Source organism: Palaemon carinicauda, chromosome 24, assembly GCF_036898095.1.
Source record: "Palaemon carinicauda isolate YSFRI2023 chromosome 24, ASM3689809v2, whole genome shotgun sequence".
Taxonomy (NCBI): Eukaryota; Metazoa; Arthropoda; class Malacostraca; order Decapoda; family Palaemonidae; genus Palaemon; species Palaemon carinicauda.
Window position 1 is genome coordinate 87,437,690 of NC_090748.1, and position 21,160 is coordinate 87,458,849.

The following is a 21,160-nucleotide window of genomic DNA, read 5'->3' on the forward strand; positions in this document are numbered from 1 at the left end:
GCAAAGGGACACGGCTGACGTTGGTTGGCTCCGCTCTGGCCCGCGAGAGAATGGTTCATAGAGGTACTGCAATGGCTGGTCGACATTCCCAGGACTCTTCCTCTAGGAGTGGACCTTCTACGTCTACCTCACGTAAAGAAGGTACATCCAAACCTCCACGCTCTTCGTCTGACTGCCTTCAGACTTTCGAAAGACTCTCAAGAGCTAGGGGCTTTTCGAAGGAGGCAGCCAGAGCGATTGCCAGAGCAAGGAGGACATCCACTCTCAGAGTCTATCAGTCTAAAGGGGAAGTCTTCCGAAGCTGGTACAAGGCCAATGCAGTTTCCTCATCCAGTACCACTGTAACCCAGATTGCTGACTTCCTGTTACATCTAAGGAACATAAGATCCCTTTCAGCTCCTACGATTAAGGGTTACAGAAGTATGTTGGCAGCGGTTTTCCGCCACAGAGGCTTGGATCTTTCCACCAACAAAGATCTACAGGACCTCCTTAGGTCTTTTAAGACCTCAAAGGAACGTCGGTTGTCCACTCCAGGCTGGAATCTAGACGTGGTCCTAAGGTTCCTTATGTCATCAAGATTTGAACCTCTCCAATCAGCCTCTTTTAAGGACCTCACATTAAAAACTCTTTTCCTCGTGTGCTTGACAACAGCTAAAAGAGTAAGTGAGATCCACGCCTTCAGCAGGAACATAGTTTTCACATCTGAAACGGCTACATGTTCCTTGCAGCTCGGTTTTTTGCTAAAACGAGCTTCCTTCACGTCCTTGGCCTAAGTCGTTCGAGATCCCAAGCCTGTCCAACTTGGTGGGGGACGAACTGGAGAGAGTACTTTGCCCAGTTAGAGCTCTTAGATACTATCTAAAAAGGTCATAACCTTTACGAGGACAATCAGAAGCCTTATGGTGTGCTATCAAGAAGCCTTCTCTTCCAAGGTCTAAGAACTCAGTTTCTTACCTATTCAGGCTCCTGATTAGGGAAGCACATTCTCATCTGAAGGAAGAAGACCTTGCTTTGCTGAAGGTAAGGACACATGAAGTGAGAGCTGTGGCTACTTCAGTGGCCCTCAAACAGAACCGTTCTCTGCAGAGTGTTATGGATGCAACCTATTGGAGAAGCAAGTCAGTGTTCGCATCATTCTATCTCAAAGATGTCCAGTCTCTTTACGAGAACTGCTACACCCTGGGACCATTCGTAGCAACGAATGCAGTAGTAGGCGGGGGCTCAGCCACTACATTCCCATAATCCCATAACCTTTTTAACCTTTCTCTTGAATTCTTTTTATGGGTTGTACGGTCGGCTAAGAAGCCTTCCACATCCTTGTTGATTTGGCGGGTGGTCAATTCTTTCTTGAGAAGCGCCGAGGTTAAAGGTTGTGATGAGGTCCTTTAGTATGGGTTGCAGCCCTTTATACTTCAGCACCTAAGAGTCGTTCAGCATCCTAAGAGGACCGCTACGCTCAGTAAGAAAGACGTACTTAATAAAGGCAGAGTAATGGTTCAAGTCGTCTTCCTTACCAGGTACTTATTTATTTTATGTTATTTTTGAATAACTAATAAAATAAAATACGGGATACTTAGCTTCTTTGTTAACATGTATGCTGGTCTCCACCCACCACCCTGGGTGTGAATCAGCTACATGATTATCGGGTAAGATTAATATTGAAAAATGTTATTTTCATTAGTAAAATAAATTTTTGAATATACTTACCCGATAATCATGATTTAATTGACCCACCCTTCCTCCCCATAGAGAACCAGTGGACCGAGGAAAAAATTGAGGTGGTGTTGACAAGAAGTACTGGAGTACCTGACCACAGATGGCGCTGTGGTGTTCACCCCCACCTGTATAGCGATCGCTGGCGTATCCCGACCGTAGATTTCTGTCGGCAACAGAGTTGACAGCTACATGATTATCGGGTAAGTATATTCAAAAATTTATTTTACTAATGAAAATAACATTTTTTTATCACATGGGATACACTAGTACAGTATCATATTGTTTTTAAAAATACAGTACACTACTGTACTTTAAAAAGGCGATAAAACCAATTTAATTTCTGTTGCAAATTATTATTTTTTTTAGGAAAATATAAGCAATTAAATTTTTAGGTAGATATTTAATGTCATTTTTTCTTTTAATTTGATAATGATAAATCTTGAAAGGTAACAGGTTTTTTATTTTTGCTCATCAAATATCATTAGATTTCCCACTTATTTTTCAGGAGAACTGCATATGGTGGCATGTGACAAGGGGTAAGAGGGAACGAAAGCTGTAATGAATTTTATCGACCCTCCAATGATTGTTCAGTAGTAAAGATACAAGCCAAGATCTCCTTGCAAGTTTTAGCGTACGCATCGTTGCACTTCACGCAGGATGGCGTTACAAATTTCAGGCATTCGCCGCAACTTAAAGAATATTGCACATAATTATACAGATGCACAGGTAAGAATGTTAATTTATTTTGAGGAAAAGAAACTTTCATTTGCTTAATGGCTTTATGATACATTACATAAATTTTATTAACTAACTTTAAATTCTGAAGAGGTAAAGATAGGTGTTTTTGAGACCAACTTTTGTTTTAAATAAAATAATAATAATTTATACCAAAATGGCAGCAACTTAAAATGACAGCATTAATTTGAAACAAAATGGCAGTAATTTAAAACGGGGTGAATGTTGTTTCTTGGGACACAAATTTTCTCATTACCTGTTAAATCGATTTTTTTTATGGGGGAAATGTTTATCTTGGCCTGAAATACGATGAAATGAAACTAGTTTTGTGAATTGCGAAATATGATTTGGTGTTACCTTGCCATTAAAGCTGGTTGGGAAACAAGCACAGGTTGAGAATTGGTCTTGGGGAAAGCTAAGAATACGGTGGTCTAGGGGGGGGGGGGGGGCACAGGTGGCTGTAGCGTCCCTCACCCCATAAGTATGTAGGTAAGGATTCAACTCCTATGTTAGGTTAAGGAGGAACCTTATGTTTGGCATCCATGTGTTTATTGCCATTTTAAAATACGTTTTTTTAGTCATAACTTTTGAAACTTTACACCTGGTCTGTCCCAACCAACTGCAAAGGGTCTTGTAAAACAAAAGGGCACTAATTTAAAATGTGATGAAAATTTTAGAATTAGATTCATACCTGCTTCTTTAAAGATAGCCTCTATTTGTAGTTTTAAAGACTTTGAAATAACTTTTTAAAAATTATTATTAGTTAAATCCATGTTCAGAAGGAGGTTGAGTACTGTACTTTTTATATTGTTTGAGATTAAACGTACAAAGTATTAGGTTACCATGCAGCTAAATTCCATTAAGTCTGTAACTCTAGGAAGGAACACTACTGCAAAATAGTAATGTTCAAAGTAAACTTTAAGTCATTCATTAATAGGAAAATGCCTTGGTGTTAGGTAAAAATTTCATGTTACTTGCAAGAGGTGCATTTTATAGTAAAGTATTAGTTATTGATGTAACTAATTTTTTTCCAATTTTACTCTAAATTATGTTTACATAGAAGTTAGTGCTGTGAAGAGCTATATTTTACAGTAAGCTGAATTTAATATGAAGCTATTGATGATATTTCATTTCTTTTAAATTTATAGTATAATTTTCTGACCCTCTTGTTCTAATATTTTTGACACTATTAACTCAAGTAGATTTGTAACATTCTAGCAAACTTTGCCTCTTTTACAACAATAAACTTCTCAGAATTAATAAGATCAGCTGATGGTGTCTGAGTCTTAAGTTGTGAGTTAATTGGGGAATTTTGTAGCAACACAGCTCATTAGTTATAGATGCAATTCCAGGCATTGGATGTTTGGGTAATTTAGACTATGATCTTTATTTGATCAAAGTGTTAGAATTTTACCCTCGTCACTTTTTATTTATTTTCTGTGAAAAGAAGGTTTTTGGAAGGGGTAGATTCCCTTTCCTTGTGTACCATGTGTAGGTGCCAGCAGTTTGATATGGAGAAGAGATATCCTTAGCTCAGCTACAATCCTTGTTGGAAAAGCAGGATGCTACAAGGCCAGGGGCTCCAACAGGAAAAAATAGCCTAGTGAGGAAAGGAAATAAAGGAAGTAAATGAACTATGTTTGTGAAGTAATAGTAAAATTGAGAAGATAAAATCTTAAGATCTGTAACAATGTTAGAATAGAGAGTATATTTTATTGCCTAAATAGTGAAAATATGAATGTAATGGCTGCAATTGCAGCTCATAAATCTATATTTACTTGTTTTATGGAACAAGGTTTGAATTTTAGTTCCTGTTAGGTGCTATTAGTTTGTGGATCCGTATTGGTTTTGGATATCCTTTCATTCTTGATAGGACATTTGTTCCTATGAATATCCAAACCTTTTATCCTTTGAATAGGAGTGCCTTCAGCTGAGTTGAAATAGCCTTTGAATTCACCGACAAAGTAGATTATAGGCGGTGAGAGTAATCCACCCACTTTCGTGTGAAAGACTTCACTTTTGTTTTTAGCTGCTATTAATTTTATCCAATGGCAATTAAATTTATATAAGCGGGGCTGAAATTTCGTAATTGTTGGAGAGGAGGGTGGATGCTGCAATTGGTTTATGGCTGAAACTAGATGTAGATCCATTTTCTATGCATCCTATAGGGGAACATGATTGTTTTGGTTATCCTGTTGTAAACACGCGCTTTAAAGCAAAAAAGCAGAATATCATAATGAGGCTAATTTTGTATGCTTGAATCTGTTTTAAAGATTCTGTACCAGTTTCAAGCATATACAGAGAAATAGATGTAAAAGTTAAGCTTTGTAAGTTTCTGTGATTCATATATGATAAAGTTATTTTAACATGGTTTATGATAAAGAGAATTCCCTGAAAAATGGCTTCCCATTTCAGATCAAAGTGCGTGAAGCGACAAGTAATGACCCATGGGGTCCTTCATCAACTTTGATGTCAGAGGTTGCAGACCTCACATACAATGTAGTGGCCTTCACCGAAATCATGCAAATGATATGGAAACGACTTAATGATCACGGAAGAAATTGGAGACATGTTTATAAAGCCCTTGTCCTCTTAGAATACCTTATTAAGACAGGGAGTGAAAAGGTAAGGAATACAATTATGCATCTCCTTCAGGATTCAGGGATACTGTAGTGAAGATTAGCAGTATGGATAATGGTTAATATAATTTCATGTCATTTATATAGCACAATAATAATCACCATTGTGTTTCACTTCAGAAGATTTTGAACTATTTTATTTTGATACAGTTTGTATTAGAAAAATTTAACTAAGATGGTTTCTTTCAAACATATGTTGATAAAGGATCCATATCCTCATGTAGATGATATGGTATGTATCAAGTTCCTAATTATAGGATACACTATCTGTTTACATTATCTTGGGTTTACATCTTGTAATGGCCTAGGGACTAATTCTGGGAATATCTAATTTGAGATTGATTGAGACAATAAGCTGACGTAGAATTATGCTTACACGATTATATTTATGATTATTTCAATTGTGGTGGGCTGTGCAGCTTTGATGCTCAGTCTTTTATTAAAAATAGTGGAGTTCTCAAGGTGATGCATGGCTGGAGACCAATCGTAGGAAAACTCCCTTTACGATGCAGACCGTGGAGTCAGGGCTTCTGTTTTATTGAATTTATTATGTGTAACAGGAAACTGCAAATGTTAACTTGCCTGAACAAGCATAATCACTCAACATAGAGGGAAATTGGTGGAGAGTGAGTTGTCTTGTTGGAACACTAAGATGATCATCTTATATTTTTGTAATTTGGTTTAGATAAGATCTTGAAGATGTCCAAACTTGACCTGTATTTGACAATACAGTACTATGTTAAATCAGGAAATTAGTGAAATATTTAACTTTTGCTTACTAGTAAGGAAAAAACAACTGATTTTATCATTAACATTACCAATAAGGAAAAAAAAAACTCCAAAAATGCCTTTGAGAAAAAAGTATAGAAGTCCATGGAAAACAAGAGTAAGTTGTTCTTATTAAAACCAAGAGTACTTTACATTCAATTATTTTTATTGAAAACAAGACAAAGTGGTTTTGATAGTGCTAAAGGGTAAGAGCATTATATATTGCCATCTGGAGAAGCTGACCAAGATTCTGACTGTATTGAGACATTTTTTTTTTATTTCTTTTATTGAAACATTTGTCATGAATGCTTAAAGAATTGCTGAAACTCTTGTAAATATTTATTATCACTGTTGAAACCAATTTAAGGGGCATGCAGATGCCATAAAGTCCAACCTAGTTGAGAGGGTTTGCTTCATTTTTTAATTTGATGGATTTTAGCCATCCTGTAACTAGCCAACTTTAGTATAGCTTTACAAGTTTATGTGAGCCTTGTTAGATTTTTCTCATAGATAAATTTACAAGATGAAAATGATAATGCTGAGCTGTAAATATTAACAGTCAATCATGGCTGATTTGGAATTGACGGGTGTGATATTATCTTTCTTTAGCATATGTCAGTTATATATTGTTCTCTTATTCATCTATTTATGTTTTAATTAGGTTGCAGACCAGTGTAAAGAAAATATCTTCGCTATTCAAACGTTAAAGGACTTCCAGTATATTGAAGAAAATAAGGACCAGGGTATGAATGTCAGAGAAAAAGCAAAAGCTCTTGTTACACTTTTGAAGGTAAGTTTTAAGGGTTTTGTATGTAATGATAAAAGGGGCTGGCTATGCTTACTTATCCCAGTAGCAAGAAACAAAAAGAAAATGAAAGGAAATTGAAAATGTGGGATTAACCTAAAAAGAAATGGAGGTTTTACTTTTTTAAAAGAAAGGTGAAACTTTACTGTGCACAGAATAAAAAGATTGAGTGAATCGTTTGAATTATTGTTCAGTTCCTGGGGTAATTATTTTTCTTAGATAATGTTCATACACCAATTTTTTTTAGTTCAAATAAGTTTAACCAGTGAAGTAATCCATCCCATAGCTCCAATAGGGTTGCAAATAAGGTTAAAACTGGATAAGGGTTAGTAACCTAGGATAATTTAGGTTAGCTTAGGTTAGTTTATCCCAAAATAGTCTCCTAGCAATGTGTAGCATACACAGGTATACACAAGTAATACTAAAATATAGAATTAAAAAAGAAATAAGAATTATCATTTAAAGATTATACAATCTTATAAAGCAATACAAAAATCCATTTATTGATCTGCACTAAGTCTGCATATTCCTTATTTAGTGCAAGTAGGGAGGCGTACTGGCTTACACTCAAAAGTGTGCTGTAACGGACCAGTTTTAATATGGTAAATGCAGATATGCGAGGTACTCTACAGTATTACTATCTAAGAGTTTTGGCAAACTTTTAACTTTTATGTATTGGAAAGCAACCACTAAGTAGAATATTATTAAATAGCAATCTTGTCATGATTAAAAAAAAATCCTGATATGATGAAAACTTTTATTTTTATGGCTATTTAAAGACAGAATTTGAAATGTGTTAAGAGGTTTAACAAAATTTTACAAAACAATACAATTATTTATTTGTGGAAAAGCAAACAAGGTTTTTCCCCAAAGTGCCATTAATAAACAGTAGCAGCAATGAATAATGATAAAAGTAAAATCAACACTAACAATGATCATCACCTAACAAAGTCAGTCTCATTTCTAACCATCTGATAGAGGAATGATGAAAATAGAAATAAATACAGAAAATAATGAATTGGAGGAATGATACACGCGCGCGCGCGCGCGCACACACACACACACACACTCTCTCTCTCTCTCTCTCTCTCTCTCTCTCTCTCTCTCTCTCTCTCTCTCTCTCTCTCTCTCTCTCTCTCTCTCTCTCTCTCTCTCTCTCTCTCGTGTTCTTTTTTTATGTGATAGATGGTTAACAATCATTTAAAACTTATCCCTATTTTTCCCTGGAGATGTCAAGATCTGTATGTTAAAGCTGTATTTTTCTATATGATAGGTCTTTATGGAACCCAATCAAATCAAATAGCTAGGCTTGACTATATCTATTGACAAACAACACTGAAAATAAATAAAGAAGGGTTATTATTATTATTATTATTATTATTATTATTACTACTACTTGCTAGGCTACAACCCTAGTTTGAAAAGCAAGGTGCTCTGAGCTCAGGGCTCCAACAGGGAAAATAGCCCAGTGAGGGAAGGAAACAAGGAAAAACTAAATATTTTAAGAACAGAAACAACATTAGAATAAGTATTTATTATATAAACTATGAAAACTTTAACAAAACAAGAGGAAGAGAAATAAGATAGAATAGTGTGCCTGAGTGTACCCTCAAGCAAGAGAACTCTAATCCAAGACAGTGGAATACACTTGGTACAGAGGCTATGGCACTACCCAAGACTAGAGAACATTTTGGAGTGTCATTCTCCTAGAAGAGCTGCTTACCATAGCTAAAGTCTCTCTTCTACCCTTATCAAGAGGAAAGTAGCCAGTGAACAATTACAGTGCAGTTGTTAACCCCCTTCAGAGAAGAAGATGAGTTGTTTGGTAATCTTAGTGTTGTCAGGTGTATGAGGACAGAGGAGAATATGTAAAGAATAGGCCAGACTATTGAGTGTGGATGTGTAGGCAAAGGGAAAATAAACCGTAACCAGAGAAAAAGTTCCAGTGTAGTACTGTCTGGCCAGTCAAAGGACCCCACAACTCTCTAGCAGTAGTATCTCAATGGGTGGCTGGTGCCCTTGTCAGCCTACTACTCATATTTTTATTGTTTTAACTCAGGAAAATGTTGAAGTGGAGTAAAGATTGAATGCAGCCTCACCTTTTTTTCAGGATGACGAGCGACTCCGAAATGAACGAGTCCGGGCACTGAAAGCCAAGGAAAGATTTGCACAGAGTGTATCGGGTATTGGCAGTGATAGTGTAAGTACATGCAGACCTTATTATTTACTAAGATAAATTGTATTTTTGTTTCACCAAGTTTCCTTTTGTTGACTTGTTGGGCATCTTGTTTCTTTATGCTTTGTTAATAATTATTAATATCAGCTTTGTGCAACAAACTTGTATTCAAAACATCTATTTCTAATTTGGTTGGTCCCCAAATAACACTTATTAGATGGTTCATTTTACCGGAGAAAGCTTTTTACGACACGTTTTCTGAAATTTTTTTCATAGATCTTGTGGTAGCTCTGAGTTTGTGTTACGGATGTTTATGTCCAATATGCATCAAAAATAATTTTTATTCCTTATATTTACTTCAAGTAATTGTCAGGAATAAACCCATAGCTACCACCACAGCTTTCTTGGATTTTTAATATTTTTATTTTTCTAACATAAGCTTTATTAATTTCACACCCATTGACCCATTGCTTTATTGGATTGGTATTTTCAAGGAAATATCATAAAGCAAAACTTTTCTTTATGTAAATTGAAATATTTGTTTTATACAAGGATGTTTCAGTTGTCAGGAGATTACATAAATTTTCCTATATTTAATTCCTAAAGGTTCAACATTATTATTAAAACAGCAAATTAATTGAATTTTTTATGACAAAAAAATAAATGTATGTACAAAACTTGCTAAAAGGGATTCCATAAGTCATTAGCCTTAAAATTAATCTAAATGTAATGTGGAATGTTAGTGTTTTGTTTGGGCTAATATACATGGTTTATTCAACATCAGATTTATTCAAGTTGAATATAAATTTTAGCCCATTGAAATATGAATGTTGAGAAATTCAGTTGAACCAGATACTTTAGCAGGTGGTGTATAGGAACCCTTGAGGGACCGTATTTAGAAAAAGATAGAAAAACAATTATTAAGAGGTATAGGATTTTGTTGGTAAAATTAAAAAAAAAAGTATCTTCAGGAATATGTAGTCTTCAAAGTAAGTACAATAATTTTTTAAATGGTAATATTTTTGTTTTTCATATTCTGGGAATCATAGGTGGTGTAGATGTGTTAAATAAATTTAGTTTTCAACTCTTGGTCTAAACTCACAGCCCCATTGTAACAGGCACATATCTCTTTCTTGCACCTCTTTGCACTGATTGTAGATGTTTTTAGCATTTTCTTATATTTTTTTTACTTTGATTTAAAGCTTATTTGCTGTGTGTTTATTTTCCTTGATTCAAACAAAATATTTAGGAGTAGATTTTCCATAGTGATACAATTTCGTTGCAGTTATATAGAAATGGTTTGGTTGTTGTGTGATTGTTTTAATCATATAATTTTTTGTCATTTGTTCATGGGAACTGCAGAAAGGAGATCGTCATTATGCCGAGGAGCTGACCATAATATGTGAAGGGGATAAGGTTGGGATGTTTTACAAATGTTTGCATTTATATGCCATATGTAGGTAGGGTACTTGAAAATATTTTGCTATTCTTCAAATACTTTAGATGGTTTTGAAGTTTTAGTTGAAATGCAAAGTGAAAGATCATGCAAAAGGATATTCTGGAAGAAAATGTACCATATTTTGTCAAAATTGATTCTCAGAATATTAAAATCTTAGCCAAATATCATTTCATGAATAGATTGGGTCATGTCAATTATACCTTTAATTCTTTCACATGTTGCATTTTATAGCTTTACTTATATATGAAATATTGTTAGGGCTGTAGATTCATATTCTGCCAGATAATGAACAGTATATTTAGAGTATATTTTGAAATTGCGTTGGTGTATGTACGCATATTAATTATTAGTGTGGATATTGTAAGGTCATTATGCTCTTACTAAGCCATGATGGTACACAAATCTGTATTTTATTGTTCTATTGGACAAAGTATTATCAAAGATCATTACTCTCTACTGCCATGTACCCTAGGGAATATAGTTCATAAATCATTAAATTCTGCTCTCCTGTAAGGTATTTGAATGCAAGTATTTAAGAATTGTTTTATTTTTTGGTAAATGCAGATGTTTTTTATATACCGGTAGCATTACATTTTGCTTCAAAGTGTGTCCTCCAACGTATAAACTTTTAAAGAAAGATTACACTTCAGTCAGAATACTCTGAATCAGAATGTTTTTTATTTGTATGCTTCTAGTAGTATTGTTTGTTTCTAATATCTCAGAAGTTATAAATGATAATTTCTTCTCTCGATAAGTAAAACAAGTTTATCGTGATCCCAAGGATTGTTTGGTTTGTTGATTATGCATATAATCATCTTGCCTTAGGTATGTTTTCTGAATCTTCTAGAAATACTTTTTTGCAATAGATATCACACCACTTGGTTGGCTGCTGAATTCATGTGTTGACTTGAATTCCAATTATGTTTCATAGAGAGGTAAAAGTTGTTTTCCCATGGATAGAAACGAAAAGTTTGCTACTTTTAGCTGTTTTCAAATGATGTATATATGCTGTACATTATAATCTTAAAAGGGAGAGATAGGGATGCTAAGCTTGAGAAATTAATCTAAAAGTGTTGCCTGTTTATAGTCTGAGGGTTTTGTTCCTCTTTCCCCTCTTCCACTGTACCTAATCTCCTTCAATGGTAGCAGCTACTTTAATTGATCTTGAAGTGGAAATGGGAAAGGAAATTAAAGCAGTTGTTTGCATTTTTTAAATTGCACCTAGATTATCATTTCTCTGCTGTGTAAGAAAGTATCATTCCAAAGTTTTCTAACTCGTCCTCTAGCTCCTCCATCAACTTCAACCTTAGCTGTATGAGGCGGAATGATTCCTTTGTCTATTGTATCAACTCTAGGTGGTCAGTATCAGACCATGCTCTTTCTTCTAATGGTGTAATTGGTCTAGACTCATGTATTGTTTGTTTAAGCAAGAAAGTAAAGTGGTTTCTTGAGAAATTTTCTCTTTTAAAAAGTGTCTGGGTAAAAAAGACAAGATCTGTTATCAGGGGTTCTCCCTTAGCCTGGAACAGCTCAAAACACTGCCATTCTGGTGTGTTTGCTGACCCCACCTTGCTCAGCGAGCATAGTAATCTCCCACAGACCTGTTTCATCTTTGTTCTGTGCTAATTTAATTCATGTAGCCCCCTCAGTTCTTCACTCTGACTCATTTCATCACTACCTTCTGTAAAGTGAATGCTGTACTAGCTTTTCTTCCAGGCATGTGCATTGACATTTTGGAGCTTCTACATTCTCTTGAAGTCACACACATGAGCAAATATTTCTGAATGCACTAGATAATCGACCTTATTGCATTTCCTTTTCCACTCCCATTTCAGAAGCCGTTTTGGCATTTGCTGTTTCCTCCAACACTAATTTTAAGGAGTGGTTTGCAAAAGTAGGTTGTAATGTCATTCAAGTATATTCTCCGACACTTTCTGCTGATAGAAAGGTATCAAATTTGGAGTTTGATTCTCCTTTTCTTGTTAGAGCAATGCCATTTTGCCATGTCATCCAGGATGGAGTCTTTTCATAAGTTTTCATGTACTGTATTCAGTACCCAAGATTCTTGGCAACTTCCCATCGGTCCCTAGCTGCTCCTACTTTTAAGCCAATTACTTTACTTCCATTACTGCTTCCTTTCTGCCATATTGCTATGTAACCTCTTAACTTTTACTAAATAGTGTGACTGTAGTATTATCCCCCAGTTGGCTGTTGGTGCTGAATGACCTCGGTCCCATCACCTGGCTATATTGCCCACTTTATAAATCAAATCCAAGACAAATCAGCCTTCTTTTAATTTAAAGCTATCACAAGCTACCTTGGAGAAGTTTGAGAATCATGCAGAAAGGATGTGACAGAGACCTCTTTTGGCTAGGTCTACCCTATTATTTTTAACTTAACCCTTAAAATCTCAAAGCACAGGTTCTTATTACACAGGTCAATTGCCAGTAAATTTTACTGAATAATTCTCAACAGTCTCTACATGCTCCTGTGTTGTGTAATTTTAAAATGAATTCATTTCCCCAATGTTTACTTTGGAGTGAGAGGTTGTGCAAAATTTTTGAAACAGTTCTTTTGCTGACTTATTAGCAGTTGTTTATAACATTAGTCCCCTTTTGGCCAAGTGAACAGGTAATCAAGAAGTGCCGGAGATCATTTGACACATAAAGTGTTTATATATATTAAACTTTAGCGGAGGTGCTCTGGAAAGGATAAATTTTTTTTTCTCATTTATTGATGATGAAAAAGATTACATATGCTCTAAATATAACAAAGCAGGATTTGATTTCAGCATCTGTTTTAGGTCCTATTCTCAGTCCATCTAGTATAATGGAACAAGTCTTCAGTTGGGGTTAGGTTGACCTATTACTGAAGGTTTTAAGACTTGCAACTTTTGAACCTCATCCTGCCTTTTCTGTTCTACTTTTGCTTCTCCAAGAAGTCTAGTTAGGATAAGATTTTCTAACTTTTCCTTTTGTAATGCTTGGAGGTATGAATGGCTTGTAGAGCATTCGGTTATATTGATTATATCATTGAAGCTTTCAGTTATCTTTAGAAACTGGTTCCCTCACTTCCAGCCCAAATAGTGTGTGCTGGAGCTAAAGCGTTAGCTGCTGCAAGTGATCAAAGTTTTATTCTATGCCTTTTCTATATGAACCTCGTTTGTCTAGTACCCCCAACAAATTTTTCAATATCAAAACAATCAAGAAAATATGTGTCAAGACTACCCTCATTTCTTCATCTAACCAAGTTCTCCATGGACACTTTCTCATCTCGGGAAGAAAGACTGGATGTCCTCCATCGATCTTTCTGATGCCTACTTAACTGTTACCATCCACAAAGTGTCAAGAAAGTTTTTGCACTTCATGTTCCAAGGCAAAGATTTTCTATCAGGATTTATGTTTATTACTGTATTTAGATTACTGGTTAGTCCTCACTGACTCGCTAAAAAAAATTTCAAAGACTATAGTTCCTTCTAAATTTGTCCAATATAAGGATTATACTAAGTCTTGAGACATATCACTTCTATCTCTCACTTATTTGATTTCCTATTTACAGTAATGATTCACTCAATTGATTCTATATTTATTGATTACTAAAGTCTTGGATTCTTTTCAGTACAGTAGTCTCTTACGAAGAAGAGAATCAACTTTTTCCTCAATATCTTGGAGGATTTCAAGACAACAACTTCTGTCAACCCATGTGTAGATGAACTTTATTGGTGATATTGCCTTCCTTTAGTAATTTATCCCACACAGTCATCTAACAATAAGATTGTGTCTTTTCCACATCAGTAAAGGATTGGAGAGGTTGTGATAGCCTATTGGAAATGTTCCTGTCTTGCAATCCCTTGGTCAGGAACTTGAGCCCAATTTGTGGGCAATAATTTTCAGTAATACTTGCAACCTCGTTGGCCTGGTGAGCTAGGTCTGGAGAGTTTGGGGCAGCCAGTAGGTCTACTCACTGAGTAATAGCATGGTCCTAGTAAGTCTACTCACTGAGTAATAGCATGGTCCTAGTAAATCATACGTATATGTGGTTGATGGGTTTAGTGCAGATCTTGTCCCTTGCCTCCGCTGCTCTTGGATGACCTTTAAACCTCTAAAACTTCTATTTGTGTACCTTCCTTTTGAGATTGAAGCTTTATTGTTTTGGTGGAATTATAATGAATATCTACTGATGGTATTTCAATCTAGAAATATAATTCCCACCTATGTCCCTGTTTTCGGTCTCTTACATCATAGGATAGGAAATTGTTTAGAAGGTCAACAGCTTTCAGGCATAGGAATTTCAAGTTAGGCTTTGCTTCATATTGGTTGTCCAGATTTAAAGACTTGAAATTGACTGATTTTTCGTAGTGAAATTAATAGGTCTGCATTCGGACAACTGTGCAACTCCCTCTTATACGAGTATCTTGCATCAAGAAGCAAGGAGGAAGGAGATCGGGGAGACTGTCCCCTCACAGGAACTCTGTTGTACAGAAGCCAGACACATTACGTTGATGACTCAGTTTGTCTGCGCATGTCGAATGTTTTGGAAAATCAATTAAGCATGTGGCATTAGAATCTGACAGAGATCCCCACATTGCCCATTCTGCCTCGAATTTTGGAAAATATATAATGGGATATGTCATGGACCAATATCTCCGACTCACTAGAGGTTTGACCTTGTTACTTTATAAGATTTACACAAATAGGGCTGAATTAACTAGAGCCCATGCACAATGAATTGTTAACGGTAGTGAATGCAAAATGGTATTTTTAAGAAATAATTAAATAAGGGGCCATTTAGAGCTTGGGCAAAATACTGCATGCAAAGTCCAGTTGATTTCAATTAATTAACTGTGATTCAATACCTTTTTATTTCCATGGATCATAACTTTGAAAAGTGAACTGCTATTAAATCAGAAATGCCAACTTCACGACATCAGAATAAAATAACAATTCCCCCTCTTGCTGTTATATTGCTATACAACCATGTCCAGATGAAACAGTTGACAGGGAATTAATTTTATTTCTTTTTTTCAAGTACAGTATAGGTGTATTTGGTATAAATGCTAATACTGTATAAGAGGTACTGTACCAAAAGATTTTTCAAATTGTTGCATATAGTATCAGAATGGTGGCCATGTCTGTGTCGTTAAGAATTTGTACTTGGGTAAACTTCTGATAGCAGCAAGGGAAAGTTCTGATGATTCCATAGGTAGGTAGGTTGATGAATGATGAGATCAGAATACAGAGCTAAAAATGTTATGTAACGAAACTTGCACGAAATTTTCAATGGATAAAGATTTATACACGCAAATAGTTTATCAAGAGTTTGTAGTACTCCATTGTACTGTTAACAGTATAGTGGAGTACTAACTCTGCTTTTTGCTGATAATTATTTTCAGTAGATATTTCCATGAATTTAGGAGATGTTTAGTGATTCTCCCATAAATTTCATAGAGGATGTTTTAACCTGTTAAGCATCAACCCCCCCACCCCCCGTATGACCTCGCTGCTGAATCACAGTATTACCTCCTCCAAGGAGGTTATATTTTTTAGTCAGTTTATTTAATCTTTATTATAGCACTTGTCACATTTTGTCTTATATTGTTTGATCTGGGTATGACAGGGGGTTAGGCAGTATAGTTGTCTCTTGGGAGGGGGTAACATGGCAGAAAGGGAGGAGAGAAGAAAAAATTAGCTTGAAAATGATTTTTTTAAGGATACATAATTGGAACAGTTAAGAATTTTTTTGTCTGCATTCTGTTGTGTCTATGGCATAACTATGAAATGTGCATTATAGGGTAATGACATTTTAGGGGAAAGTATAAATGCATTTTTAAAAATCAGTGTGTGATTAATGAACAATGTCGTTAAAGTGACCTTAGTAACTAGAAAATTAATAAGACTAGTGTATTGTACGTACCTAGTTTTGAAGATTGTAGTGAGAGGGACCTGCAGTTAACAGGTTTAATTAAATCAGTTAATGACTTCCCTCAAAATTATCACTTGAGTCCTTGTAAAGCCATTGTGTATTTAGACGCACACCTTTGCCTAAAATGCCTTTTGCTGTTATTTACACAGGTGTAATATTAAATATTTTAAAACATACATCTAGATGTTCTTTCTATTCTGTGCCTAAGATAGATGTATCCCCAAGAAAGCTTGGGTTGTTGGCTTACTTATGATCAGTAGAAGACAACTCCATTCATTCTTCTTCTTGTGTGTAACTGCTGCTTGTGTTATGTTTTTGTTGAAGGCTTTTTCCCACTTTACTTCACAGGACATAAGCTCTCCCACTAGCCCTTCTTATCCTGATGTAAGTATCTGCTCCACTAAATCTCATGGTCGGCTTTTGAGTCAGCCACAGTGCTGTAACATGCAACAGCTTTGTTGAATTCCTCAGATACTGACAGAAACTAATTTAAAAACAAATTGTTGTTCAGTAGTTACTTTGTTTTGCATTATGTATTTGGGTTGGATTCAGCCTGTATGATACACTGTATGTTACTGTTTGAATAATTTTTTGTTGACCATTTTCTAAGACTGTAAATTTAATTTATCTAAAACATACAAGTAAGGGTTACTTTTAATCATGAAAAGCTGTTGTGTAGTAGTCAGGACATTGTGGCTAATTCTTGGCAATTTTCGTTTTATCTTAAGGTACCCTAAGTGCATGATTGAAAAACGGTTATTACATATTTATGTAAGATAAATATTATTTGTTAAGTTGCTGCTATTCAGCTTTTTTATTTTATTGATTTTGCCTGTTTATCTTACTACTTTGACTTTTAAGGTAAAGCATGATTATTATTGTCTTATACTTTACCTGATAGGGTCTGCAGTCTAATTTAATGTTGATAGAGAATTTTTAAAGTGTCAGTAACCTTTGATCTTTTATTAGATATATGCTATGAATTATTTGGAAAGGATAAAGACTTTTTGTCATCAACTAGGTGGTAAAATTACCACGAAGGTTAGTTGTATTTTAAAAAGTTTCCGTGACAGATCTCATCTTTCATAAAGAAAAAAAAATATAGACTTGATATTACTTATCACTGGAATGATTCCAGGCACCAGTTGCGATTCATTAGTAAGAGTAGCAGTAGTAGTGCATGTAAACGTAGTGGAATTTTAGATGCATGCTCTACCTATTTGGAAACTATTAACTTAGTTTCTTTGTAGACGAGAGAAATTTGAAGTTATTGGAGTTTTAAATAGCCAATGATATAGATTATAACTTTATTCTATTATACAAGGTAAATATCTTATAGTCGGAAACTAATAATGTTTAATATGCGTTTCTCTTTATTTATGATTAGTCTACTGCTGTGGTTTTTACAAATCTTAGATTCCTGATTCAAAAGATAATTGTCTTTAGGTTGGGAGCACCGAGCTGCTCTTCATGGATCCTTAGACCCTGGGTAACAAAGAGCCCCACTTTTATTGTCCAGCATGCTGGTGATAGTGATTTTAATTTTCCTAGACATTTTAGTGGATTGTTTTTCCAGAATTGATTATCTTTTATGCTATTTCTTTTTTTGTAAGCATTTATTCCTTTCGACTTCACTTTCTATCGGAGTTGCCTTAAAAAGATTATGGTAAGATTCTGGTGAAGGGTTTATAATCGGTCAAATTCGGTTTCATTTCCTTTTTCCCACGATATTCAGTGGTGATTAGTAAAAGAAGTGCTGTAAGTTCTTAATTTGCTTATTTTTTTTTCCATTCTTCAGTGTTTCTTTGGTACTTGCTTGATGCCATAAGTGGACTGAGGAATGAGTGAGGTACTAATCATGAGTAAGATGCTAGTTAGTCCATTTCTGAGTTAGTTTTTTTTTTATGTTTTTCTGCTAGCATTACATGTGTATGTAATTTATTTATAATTGGTGCTATTTCTATTTTTTGGTAATGAATATAGCCTATGTTATGTCTCTTGTCCTTGTGTTTAGCTTTATTTTTACTGTGATATCTGCAATCAGGTTACAATAAATGCTCATTAACTTTTGACAAGTTTTCTTTGTAAACTATTTTGTTGTTACTCTATATCCGATAAGTGATTACGCATTTTTCTGTTTTGTGTAGTTTGTCCATCTTAACGCAAACCCATCAGTTCACAGTAGCTTTAGGTCGGAAGTCAAATGCTCCTCGTGCACACTCAAAGAAAGAATACTTTCATATCCAGATGTGCATCCAGTAGGCCCAACACCCCCGTGTGTTCAAGTCACTTCGTGTGTTTCTGTCTAGCAGGTAACACATTGCTGTTTTCCTCCAATTTTTTAGTTGTATTATGCTCCTAACATTAAATTTTTCTCTCAAAATTGTCTGATTGGTTCTTGTTTATGGTTTGGTATGTTTCGTTTATAATTTGTCGAAATGTCTTTAATGTTCATCGGTGAGTGTGTCTTTCCCTGGCTGGAACTGCTGTTAGTACTTTATTGCTGCAGTTCCCAAGCTACTGTATGTACGCCAGTTTTCCATTTAACCCATCTACTTTGTTAGGTGTACACAGTTCTTTCTTTCTTTCTTTTTTCTTTCTTTCTTTTTTTTCTTTTGGGGAATTGCAATTTATTCAATTATTTAAGTTTTTAATCCTTTTTGTTGGGGCACATGGAATATAAAATTAATTTTAGATTCAATACACTTTGATTTTACCTCTTTAAAGTGTCTTATAACTTCCATACTAAGCTTTGGTATTGCAAATCTTTTATATCTTTGATAAGTATAGTTTTACTTTCTGGATATTGTTCCCCAGTTTCTTCCAAATACTGTATGTATTATGGATTTCATTTTTCACCATCCAGTAAGACTATTCTTGTAATGTTCCTGTATCTACTGGATGGAAACTTATTTCATCTGTTCCAGGCCTGTTGCTGGTTACAGACACGTAGTGAGAGGACAGGTCCAAATGTATGGTATCAGGTTGATGGTTCTAGATCGAGGAGTCCCACATGAACTTGATGGAATTTTGGGCAGTATCTTAGCATCTTAGCACTCCAAGCATTCAAGGACCACCTGTCCAACAAAGCATCACTTACTGTATTAGAACTCCTCCATGGCTGTGCACCCCAGAAACAATTAGAGGTATACAGATTCAGTTACGGTCAGATGAGTAAATTTGATCAGTTCCTTGGTGTGTCCTAGGTAGGCATAATATAATGGCAGTGCCCATTTGCACATGGCATCAAGCTGTAACTGTTAAATGGTCTCTCCATTTAGAGTATTTGCAAGAGATGGAGGAATTTCTGTGGTTCTTCCCTTGTTGAACCTAGTTGTGTTCAGCCCAAACAAGTCTATCAAATTAATGTTCCTCACTACTACTAGACAAGGGAGCATGGATAACCTGTGCATTGATTTTAACTTAGACAGCCAAGAAGTATTTGTCTCCCCACCCTTCTCACTAGTGAGACCAGGATTTAGTAGAGGCTCAACTTGGTTAAGTTTTCATGCGACTGGTGACTTGCCATCAGAACTGGGGACTTATCACTCTATGCCTGGTGTGTTAAAGTGATATCTAGTTGAGAGAGACTTTTTAAGTCCAGACAGGTGAGATAAGAGCAAATCCTGACAAACTCTACTTTTAAACCTTATCAGTGGAAGTGGCATTTTGTCTGTATTTGGGATTGTGTGTATTATATTAACCTCAAAACCTCTGTTCTGCTAGCTGTTTTTTTCTTGCTGCATTCACTCTTGGAAAAGAGATACTGTACAGTATTTGTATGTTAATATATTTTTTTTTTTCATATTTTATCTACCCACGACAAAGGCCTTTAAGCATTATATCTATATAACAGTACTACTTTTATCATATTTTCCTTAGGGGAATCGCCATTAATTTTTAAAAGGTTTTATCAGTTTCTTAACCCCAAAAATTATTATGATCTGGTCGTTGTTCTTTGATTGCTTTGGGCCTTGTTTCATGTATACTTTAAAAAGAGGGAGGTACATTAGATATGTCCCTGTGTTCTTAACTATGTTCTATATCTTGATCGCATAGCATTCTTAAGTAATATTATCTTTGCCAATTTGATATAGTCATTGGATAAACTTTCACGTGAGTTGAAGGTTCCAGGTGTTAATGTGAAGATTTGATGCCATGTTCACTTTCACTCAGGTTATATACTGTAACACCTTTATTCAGTTTGCCTTCACTTTAAGAAGAGCCCATTACTGGTGGGAGGGTTCATATCAGTTATTTTTTATCTATCTCATCACAACTTTCATCTCAAATCATGTCTTTTCAATGGTTTTCAGGGCTTCGTGCCTTTACACTTTGGTTTTCTATGGAATGTTCAGCGCCCTTTCCCTAGTCTTCATTACTTGATCCTGCAGATGATTCATTTGTGTACCACTTTAAGACTTCATTGTGCATTAACCCTTTTCTGACATAAATGAGGATTAATTTATGATCTTCATTTCTTCAGTTCCTCTTTTGGTTTTCTGGTGTTTTGACTGGATGGTTCTTCTTTTTTCCTCCCTATGTTTAATGGGAGTATAATGAAAAAATCATGTATTTAAACATATTCTCAAGGCCAAGTGATGGGTGAGCATAGATTAGGGCTTGTGAAGTAGGTTCTGTCAATCTCTAGTGGAACAGTTTATAAGTTGGTGCAACTTGGATTTAATAGAACAGAAGGCAGTAGATTTACAGTATAAGGTTGTATTGAGAAAATTTGGTTTGTTTTTATAAAAAAAACTAAAGTGTGTGTTATTTGTTGGCAAGAAAAATTATTTCAATAAAATTTCCTCGAATTTATTTGCTGCAGCTTCTACTAGAATAAAGAAGACAAAAATTCTCCTCATAACATATGTAAAATCCTTTGTATAGAGCTGTAGTGTAAACAATTCCCTTTTCCAGCTGCTGATATTTTGAACTCT

At 35.1% G+C, this 21,160-nt stretch overlaps 1 protein-coding gene across 14 annotated transcripts in view; it reads left to right on the forward strand.

Annotated features, from left to right (window-relative positions):
• lqf (epsin homolog lqf) overlaps positions 1-21,160 on the forward strand; it is a 153,408-nt gene that overhangs the window by 47,914 nt on the left and 84,334 nt on the right. For 12 of the 14 annotated variants that reach the window (XM_068348301.1, XM_068348305.1, XM_068348300.1 and 9 more), the window contains 5 exons: positions 2,222-2,442; positions 4,867-5,076; positions 6,520-6,648; positions 8,774-8,863; positions 10,202-10,255. In XM_068348301.1, the coding sequence (XP_068204402.1) occupies positions 2,374-2,442; positions 4,867-5,076; positions 6,520-6,648; positions 8,774-8,863; positions 10,202-10,255 (552 nt within the window). In that variant the 5' untranslated portion in view covers positions 2,222-2,373. Of the gene's footprint in view, positions 1-2,221; positions 2,443-4,866; positions 5,077-6,519; positions 6,649-8,773; positions 8,864-10,201; positions 10,256-16,568; positions 16,605-21,160 lie in introns of all 14 variants that reach the window. The other 2 variants (XM_068348307.1, XM_068348311.1) reach the window with 2 other exon arrangements.